The following is a 10,225-nucleotide window of genomic DNA, read 5'->3' as shown; positions in this document are numbered from 1 at the left end:
ACCTAAAATATCCAGGGTTTGTCTTTGTTTGTGCTGCGCAGAGCATTCGGTGTGGTTATGAACGAATGAATGAAACGCATTTGTCGGTGTTTCACTCCGTCTCGAATCGTGCTCGTGAAAAGTGCTTGAGAAACAGTGTCTCTTCTGTAGCTTGGTACGCTTTCATTTTTTTTGAAACTAAAACTAAATCATCTTTGAGACCAAGGGAGCCCCCTGGTGTTTTGGGGGCCCTACCAGCTTACGTATTTTATGTATAGGGAGGATGTATAGAGAGCAGCCGCTCCTCATGCTTTTGAATCGTTCTCACTGTACTTTGATGTCAAACACTGATTGGTTTGCGCAGCTCTGCTTCAAGTTGAACACACCTAATATGTACGCATATTTGCATCGCTTTGACTGTTCTCTTTAGATCCTGCCTTCTCACACGCCACGATTGGTGGATTATGTAATGCCTGCATGTTATTGGTCAAACTTCTTTTCGATCATTACCTTCTGCAAGTATAAAATCAGGAAAACAAAACCAAAACCTGGATATTTTAGGCAATATAGAAATCCTGCCCAGGATGTGTCCTGGCATGTATTTTCACCCTAATATAAGCCCTATCACACTTCATGTGCACTTTCGGTCTTGAGGACTTACAATTGCCACTACATGCACATGTCCGTTAACTCCACGAGACCGTAGGGGAGGGGTGTCAAACTCAATTCCTGGAGGGCTAGAGCTCTGCAGAGTTTAGATTCAAACCTAATTAAACAAACCTGATCCAACTAATCAAGTCCTCCAGGCTTATTTGAATACTACATGGTTTGTGTGTTGGAGCAGGGTTGAATCTAAACTTTACAGGGCTCCAGCCCTCCAGGAATTGAGTTTGACACTCCTGCCATAGGGTGTCCCATTCGTCATTTAAGCTCACACTTTTTATAAAAAAACTAAAATTATGACTCTCAAAGCCGTGATTCCCATCCACTTACATTATATGACTGACAGACTGCAACGTTTTGAGTTAAAAATCTCTGTTTGTGTTCTACTGAAGAAACAAAGTCATGTACATCTTGGATGCCCTTGGGGTAAGCAGATAAACATCAAATTTTCATTTTTGGGTAAACTATCCCTTTAACCACACAAATACCAATTTGCATAATGCCTGCACATTTAGTTACCCAGGCCTGTTTTTTGGGGGGTGCAAACGAAAGCAAGATCACCCTCAGTTGAAGCTGTAATAACAGCTCTCTAGTGTAGTCGTGTTTGCGCTGTCACAGAGCATAAGATGTCTCTATTTACAATGCAGTTTTGCGATGTTGAGCAGTGTAGACATATCTGTTGATTTCTTAAACACAATGGCCATCAGAAGTGTTTGTTAGAATCCACTCACCACTCAAAAGGCTTGCGAATCCATTCATTATAACAAACAAAGCATCGACACAGCATAAATAAGAAAATCATTGTGTGACAGAAATATGAGAAATTAGTTGAGTAGTCGATGTAAGCACTGTGAGTTGTTCTTTACTCCATCACTCACTCTGAAGAGGATTTATGCTCTTCATGTGGTAACTAAAGTTCACAGAGAAGCTAATTCTATATTGCAACCTCTTTATTGTTTTCTGTTCGGAAAAAATAAATAAATAAATAATTATAATGTTGCAGAATTTTTTAACTGTGGCTCTTTTGGGGGAATCCGTTAACCAAAAATAGGGGAAAAATGCTCTTTGGTCAAAAAAAGTTTCTTGACCTCAATGTAGCTACTGTAAAACAGATAGACCCAGAAAACTACAATTCCCAGAATGCAACATTATTCTGAGGACAGACTAAGGAAGTGGCCCTTCACTGACTTATTTTTTTTTAAATCATGATGATTTTATGGCATTATACGGGTTAATTGTCTCTTTTTAATTGTTTTGATCGAGCATGTTTAATTGAATCGTTCTGTTGATCTCTATAGATCTGTAGCGATTATTATCCGGTCAGTCACGATGACAGTCACTGGGATCATCTGTAACTAATGAATGAACTGGAAACATCTGACCTTTTATACCAGGACTGGCTGATTTAACTGTAGTCACAGTTAGTTTTTGGACATTGGACGTACTTGAACAAAGATCCCGGAAGAATCGAAGATAAATTGTTCAATTTGACGATATTTAGCAGCTCGCAACCGGTCACTCGCGATAGAAGGTTTTGAATGCATGTGCTGTTTAAAGACAGACCAATAAAGTAATATAAAATAAAACTACATGGATTACATACACACGGCCAGATCGGTGGAAGATCGTCTCCTGAGCTACAGAAAGGACGAGTCCGGATGGAAAACGTGCAAGAAAACTGTACGTGTGAAACAGAAATGTGTCATTTTGTCATCTTTTGCAGCTGTTTGTCTATAAACAAGCATTGGTTTTCCTTTTATAGAATGATGTCGTGGTGTATTGGAGACCCTCTTGTGAATTCTCGGGATATGTGTAAGTATAGATTTCTAAATTACAGCATGATCCTGAATTTGTCGTCGTGACGTCATATGTGCTGACTTATAAATACTCTAGTCAGTGAAACTCCTGTTACATATTATATGAGAAATATTACGCGCTCATAAAAGGGCATTATTCAGCCTGCGAGACTGAGATCGATGCATATCCATACTCGTGCTGTCAGGGTATGAAACATAAATCCCAAAGAGTCAAGGACGTTCCTCTGTTGAATATGTATTGCTTTAGTTTTGCTCAGCTCTGAAATGTTTCACTTGGCAGATATTTATCTGCTATAATCACCGGGTAAGTCTTCAAATAGGGTCCGTTTTGAGTACATGCATTATTATAACTGTATTGTGTTCAGAAGTTTTGACGATTTTGGTATAAAGTACTCAAAATTAAATGTTTATGCCATATATGGATGTTTAAAAAAAAACGAATGCTTTCATTTTATTTAATTCCTTTTCTATAATTAATTGAATTTCTATAATTAAACATTAAATAATATGAAACATTAAATTACCAGAATGTCATTATTATTATTATTATTTATATAAAATAATTTAATAAATATAATAAAATATTTTTTTTAAAACAAAGACAGTAATTAACAGTATGTCTTTAAAAAGTCACAAAAAAGTCATTGTTGGTCAAAAGGTGGGAACCTTGTAATATTGTGCATAATAAACATATATATAGTACAGTAATATGTTATATGTAAAGTTATTCTTTTATTTACATTTATTTTAGTGCTGTCAAATCGATTAATCTCATCCAAAATAAAACTTTGTGTTTCCAAAATATGATTGTGTTGTGTATATTTATATGGAAATACATATATATGTAATTTATATATACTATAAATCATATAATATAAAAATGTGTATATATATATATATATATATATATATATATATATTTATATATATATATATATTAAATATATACATGTATTTATATATTAATATTAATATACACAGTACACACATATTATGTAAACAAACTTTTATTTTGTAAGCAGTTAATCACGATTAATCGATTTGACAGCACTAATTCTCATTTATATCTAAATTATATATTATATATTTTTGCCTTTTGTAGCATTTTACATGCTGTCGCCATCTTGTGCAAACATCACAACAGCAGTGACTTTAACCTTCGTCCTGTATGCATGAGCAGTGATTGTGTGTTCTTTGGGGTTTTCAGGTATAAGGGGGAGGGGATTGTCAATGGCAGTCCAGAGAAAGTGTGGGACTGCTTGAAACCTGAAATCAATGGACTACGTGTGAAATGGGACGCTAATATAAAAAAGTTTGAGCTGCTTGAGCAGGTTTCAGCGGTAAGAAAAACCCAAATACACACCCATGTGAAAGTTAAATCATATGACCTGACCAGTTCCTCTTTCAGCTAGGTGTAAGGAACAGTGTTTTATTTCAGTTTTCTTAGATTGTTAAAGATTGGTGATTGTACTTTTTTATTTTAAACTGTTTCTTGTATCCCAGTTTAATGTGCACAATCAGCTTTAAGCAGCCTAAGCCATTTGTTAGCTAACTTACTGGGTGTATAGCACATTGATCTGTTTGAGTTTACAAATCAGCCCAAAAGCAACATTAGCCCCTTTCACGGTTGCACTTTATTTTACAGTACGTGTACTTACATGTACTTATAGTGTACTTACAGTGTATTTCTGGTTCTGGTAATACAATTGGGAAAGGGTTAGGTTTAGGGGTAGGTTCAGGGTTAGTACCTAGTTATTACATAGTTATTGTAATTACTATAATAAGTGCATAGTATGTACATGAGGAACAGGACTGTAAAATAAAGTGCTACCCCTTTCACTCATACAGTACTTACTGGTAAATTACCGGTAAGAGATCATGTGTGAACAGGACCTTTTTAAAAAATACCAGAAATGCATTCCGGCAATTTGCCGCTATGAGAAGTTGTAACATTACCGGTAATGCCCTCTGTGTGAACGCAGCACAAGATTACATCTACATGAGTATGTACAGTACAAGTGCAAAACGTGCTGACGAAAGACGTCTATTCTTGGCCAATCATAACATTCTTCTGACGCATTTACTCCGCGTTGTTTATGGAAGTCAAAGACATGTCTAAAGTCATCTAATACGATGTCTCTGGGCCAAAAGCAGCTGCATGAAAGTGGAGGTTTAACACAAATATTAAAACATCAGCAAAAACGCTGACCGATACACTGACATTTTTGTATTTACCGGTAAAGTCGTTACGGTAATTTTACCGCAATTTACTGGTATTTCTGTGTGAAAGGGGCGATTGGCTCAACAAGTGGCATGAGTTTGAGGGAGTTCCTCCAATCAATGTCATACAAGAGAAGCATCTGGGATACCTGTTTGAAAATAGTAATTATTCTTTACATTTCACTTGGCTTCACCATTTATTATTCTCATTTCTGATTTCCATTTTGATGTTCATGATGCACATGGCATTGCATTGATTTAGTACAGATGCAACAGTAGATCTATACATTTCTAAAGCTTTTCTTTTTTATTCCCTAGGATGTTTCGGTCTATCGAACAGTCACGCCTTCGGCTGCTATGGGTATTATATCTCCTCGAGATTTTGTTGATGTCATTTCCATCAAACGCTATGAGGATGGCACAGTTTCATCAAATGGTATACATGGCCTTTCTCCTTTAATTGGATCTGAATCTGACACTGTTCTGAGCAGGATTATTATAAATAAACATCAGACCTGATATCTATCTTAATAATGCTGTTATTGGTAATTTAATTGATTTATAGCCACCAATGTAAGCCATCCAAACTGTCCTCCTCAACCCGGCTATGTCAGAGGCTTCAACCATCCTTGTGGCTGTTCTTGTGTTCCTGTTCCTGGGTGAGTTTCTCATGTCTTCGGTTGCTGTAATTCAATCATCAGACAGCAGATGGTAGCAAAAAACTACATTTGAATTTTTCATCAGCAGCATAACATTTTTACCATTTTTTTTTCTCTCTGTAGGGAACCAGGCAAAACACAGCTGTTTAGTTTTTTCCAGACTGATCTTGGAGGTTTGCTTCCTCGTTCTGTTGTTGATTCATTTTTCCCCTCTAGTATGGTAGAGTTTTATAGCAACCTGACCAAAGCCGTAAAATCACTTAAATAGCACCATAGATATAATACCCCCTTTAATCTTAAATGTGAATACTTTAATAATTGGATGCACGTAATTGCATTTAATCAAGCTTTAGTGGAAAGTTAATTTACTTTTAGATTTATTCCTGATTCTTCCGATAGCTAATCGTGTCCAAACACACTTGCACAAAGCCAGTTTTAAATGTACAGAACACTGGAACGTTTTGTTTGCCATATATTTCAGAAATTCTGAAAACTTGATTCAAATGATGAACTATTGCACAAACAGTTATGCATCTGGCAGATGCTTTTACAGGGTTTCTGCGGATATTAAGTCTTAATTCACTCCTACACAAATTAAGGTCTTAAATAGGTGCAGAAAGTTCATCAATTCATGAAGTTATGGCATTAACTGTTGCATGCACTGCAAAAATGTATAATTTCCTCGGTATTTTTGTCTTGATATTGTGGCGGATCAAATATCTGAACATGCTTAATCAAGATACATTCAATGCAAATTGAATATATGAAGTATGAAACCGAACTTAACTGAACAAAATTAAGTGAGTTTATGCTTAAAACGAGAACAAACATCTGTCAGTGGGGTCTGAAATCTTAATTTCACCGAATTAAGTTTTTTGTTTTTTTAAATTTGTCAGAAAACGTGCTTCTTTATTAAAACATTTTTCAGACGTTTGCATTGGAAAACAAGACAAAATAACTGAAGAAGAACATCTCTTTTTTGCAGTGTGATCAGAAGTTACAATAAAAGTTATTTCTGTATTATTTATGGTTGGGAGCAGAGCTATTCAAGCCATGCATTAAAAAGTAAAGTAGTTTTGTTGGAAGTTTCAAACGGCTGCTAATACAACCTAGACATTTACATTTAGAGAACATATTGAGGTTTTGTGATCCTTTCAATCTATTCCATAAATTCTTTGTTGTCTAAAAAAGTCTTAAATGTACCTTCTTAGAAACCTGCAGAAACCCTGTTTTATCCAAAGTGACTTAAAGTGCATTCAAATGGCATTTTATCAGATGTTGGTGTTGTCATTCCATCAAGGTCTTATTTATTTATTTTTTAACCATAATTCAGCAGTGTGATCCTATAATGTAGCAAGATTTGGAAATTATTTTCATTCATATAATGCATTGTTAAATTTTAGACTTTACAGATCTATTTTAAAGGGTTTTTAAAAAGACAACACAAGGTTGCTGCATCTGTGTCAGGAGCGTGTGTTTGATGTCTGGCCTAAAAAGGCAGTACACTAGTTTTTGGAACAGTCATATTTTAATAAGCTGTTTTTAGAACTTCAGTCACATATTTGAGGAAAGTTGTCTTAGAATGCAGATTCCATTTTTATTTGAATAATTGAGCTCTTGATAGATGCTCAAGCTTGACCTCTTATATCACATCAAGTCTGGTTGTTAAATATGCTGAAACTTTCCATAAGTATTTCTGTATTTTAATAGTGATATTTTAGCACATAAATGGCTGTGGCAAATCAATGTTTACTGACAGATGCATATCTTCAGACATATTTGAAGAACTGCATTTGCTGCTGTTCTCGGTTAACATAACTGAGTTTATGTACTGTATTTTTGAGACTGACAATAAAAAAAAAAGGCCAGAACAATCATGACAAAATTATGATGATAAAATAAGAACCCACAGGCTCAAGGATTAGCTGGTTAGCATGACTCTGTTGGCCCCTGCTGGTGATTATGTAGTCAGTATAAAACATTTTTTCTCCACTGATGGCCAAGCAAAAGTATCCTTGTGTTTGTGTATACAAGTATCCACAGGGTTCTGTGCCAGCCAGACCAGCAACTACTATTAAGATGAATGAGAATTTTAAAGGAACATGGAGTTGAGTAGAATCCTGTGTGGAATTTGAATAATTAAGAATAGTTGAAATTCCATTTTTTTTTTTTGAGAACAGGATGGAGAGTTTGAATTTGAATTTATATTTATAAGTTGTACAAAACAAATAACATGAATTCCTTAGATTACATAAATTTACATAATACATAATTACATAATCATTTCATGGATCATGGTGGAAGCTATAGTAGCTTATAGGGATAGTTTACCCAAAAATGTAATATTTCTGTCATTATTTACTCTCCCTTTAGTTGTTCATCCATTAGTGTTAATCTAATAGATTCCTCTGTTATTTTACAATGTTGAATTTTGATTCCACTATTCGTCATTTCATTTGAAATTCTATTCCAATTTTGCAACCTGTGGTGTGTGGCCAATTCAATTCAAGTGTACACGTATAAATTAAAAGGGAGTCCGTTTTTAAAACATTCCAAAAATGAAATGAATGCTGTTACATCCTTTTATCTCTGCTAGCGATCCGTCGTTATCTCACATGGACAAAGGGACTGTTTAATGCTGTGTATATCACTGATATGACTGACCTCAGAGAAAACCCGGTGTGTTTCTTTTTGATCTCTTTAATTACCGTTTGTGTCTAGTTGCATGATTGTCCTCCTGACATGTGTCTTAACCAGTAGGTACTTTGTATTTTTATGCCTGTATGCCGTCAGTAAAATTACTGTGAACGCATGCTCATGGCCTGGAGATGTGTTCTGTGCTTTTTTAAATTATTTTTATATACTGTAAATGAGCAGTATGCTCTAGTGCATTTCAGGATTATTTTGGGAATCAAGATTTTGCATCCGTTTTGCAAGGAGTGTGTGCTTGCCTTCAGTATTATTGTGCAAAGTTCTCTATATGTTTTAATAATGCACACAGATTTACATTCCAAAAGCAGTGTATACAGTTTGTTCATTCTGTCAAGCAAGAGTTTTTGATTATTCCAGATCTTAAAATTTCTTGAAGTCGACATGAAATGTCATTCGCAAGCCATTTTACTTCTGTAAACTGTATTTAGAATAAAACATCTTGAATAGTGAAAAGTGGGCGGTACAAGCCAGAATGGAGGCAGATGATTGGATGGGAGAAGCCAAACAGTGTGAGGGATTTGTAACAGCAGACAAAAAAAAAAGAGGTGGAGCAAGTCAATATGTTTTCAAGTACATCCTTTTTTAATAACATGCAGTGATGGACCTGGAAATATGCATTGAAATCAGGTCATTTCTCATTTCATGTTGACTTCAAATATGTTTTTAGTCTGTTTTTGCTCAGTGCAGTTTATTATATGTCCACCTACTGTTTGTTAATTCCTAAAAGAAGCAAAAACTGAAGAAATTGCACTTTGTAAAACCCATTGTATGATTCTCCTTTTAGGTTCTGTTTTCAGATATTAAAAATGATTGATGACCATATTTATCATTTGTATCATTCTTTATTTGGACATTACAAGCCTTAAGTAATCACATGTAAAACATTTGTTCTGACACAATTTCAATATATTAAGGCTGTTCTTTTTAATGAAAAAAAAACTAACAAGACTAAATAGATATTTTTGAAAAATCTAATTAATATATTTATTATTTTTTAGCCTTTGATGAAAAACTAGTGCAACGTACTGTTAGGGGGAGCATTTGACAAAAGAAAAAAATTAATATTCTATTTATAATCTTCTGGTTTGGTGAAATGGGATAGAAATATATCAAACTATTTACAGGCTTGTGCAAATTATTGCATCAAAACAGGCAGACTTGACAAGAATCTTTTTTTTTTTTTTTTTTATGAATCCCTGATTGTGACAGTAAAACAGTACAATACCAGCACAGTGATGCGCCATAAAACTCTGCTCAGAAAAACGAGCTTTCCTGATGATGTAGTACCAGATCATGCGGTGATGCACATGAGAGATGAAAGTCATACTGTCAAAATGCATTAATGGCAAAATGGAGCAATCACGGCAACTGAACGATCCCAGCAGGGTTATAACAGTCATGGAAAACCTGGAAATATCAAGGAATGGGATTTCCAGGCTTGCAAAACTCAGGAAAGTGGTGGGGAAATCCATGTTTATGTTTATAGTGAAAATACGCTTTTCTTGCTCAACTCTAAAACACTTAATCGGATAGAAATTGTTCTTTTAGATTGTAGTCTCTGTAAGAAAAATGAAAACTGGTTGAAAGATGACTGGTCAAATCATATGGAAACCCTGCTTTTAGGAAATTTTGTAATGTCTTGTAATGTCTATTTTTTTTTTTTTTTTTTTTTTTTTAGAAAGTGGAGGCATTTCCTCTAGGCCTGAAATTAAGTTTATTCAAATGGGTGCTTCTAAGTGGAGTTTAGCTCTACTCGCATTTTTTTCTCTTAATGACGAGTGTAAATGGCCCATCATCAAGGCCTTTAATGAGTGTCCAGGCCTCAAAGCGTGTGAGACCCTGCAGAGACGAGTCCTGTATCTGCAGTACCTCATCACCAGACGTCAGCCCCTTTTGCTCAGCGTCACTCCCTGCCAGAGAAAATACAGTATAAAATTGTATGATTCATGTTACAAACTGATTTGTAGACCCATATGAAATCTTCACATGCATAACTTCACAAAAAGATTTCTGCAGAATGGGAAAACCAGCATATTTTGGTTATTTTGATTTTGCTTTCAGCTAACTGAAAATAATCAGGTGTTGAAAAACACTTTTTTTGCCCAGAATTTTTTGCAATTGATTACAAAGAAACAAGCAGCCTTGAATTAAACAACATTTTCAAGTAGAAAGACT

At 34.9% G+C, this 10,225-nt stretch overlaps 2 protein-coding genes across 5 annotated transcripts in view; one reads left to right on the top strand and one right to left on the bottom strand.

Annotated features, from left to right (window-relative positions):
- Positions 1-1,659: 1,659 nt before the first annotated feature.
- LOC109054542 (stAR-related lipid transfer protein 5-like) lies at positions 1,660-8,872 on the top strand. The gene is made up of 6 exons (XM_019071799.2): positions 1,660-2,322; positions 2,405-2,454; positions 3,667-3,799; positions 4,998-5,115; positions 5,245-5,338; positions 5,462-8,872. The coding sequence occupies exons 1-6, from the start codon at positions 2,233-2,235 to the stop codon at positions 5,604-5,606; spliced, it is 630 nt and encodes a 209-aa protein (XP_018927344.1). The 5' UTR covers positions 1,660-2,232; the 3' UTR covers positions 5,607-8,872.
- LOC109101250 (pro-interleukin-16-like) overlaps positions 8,873-10,225 on the bottom strand; it is a 31,053-nt gene continuing 29,700 nt past the window's right edge. For all 4 annotated transcript variants that reach the window (XM_042759478.1, XM_042759479.1, XM_042759481.1 and 1 more), the window contains one exon: positions 8,873-9,960. In XM_042759478.1, coding sequence (XP_042615412.1) covers positions 9,800-9,960 — 161 coding nt within the window. In that variant the 3' untranslated portion in view covers positions 8,873-9,799. The remainder of the gene's footprint in view (positions 9,961-10,225) is intronic.

This window comes from Cyprinus carpio, chromosome A7 (genome assembly GCF_018340385.1).
Source record: "Cyprinus carpio isolate SPL01 chromosome A7, ASM1834038v1, whole genome shotgun sequence".
NCBI classification, from domain to species: Eukaryota; Metazoa; Chordata; class Actinopteri; order Cypriniformes; family Cyprinidae; genus Cyprinus; species Cyprinus carpio.
This window is presented reverse-complemented; position numbering and strand designations above follow the sequence as displayed.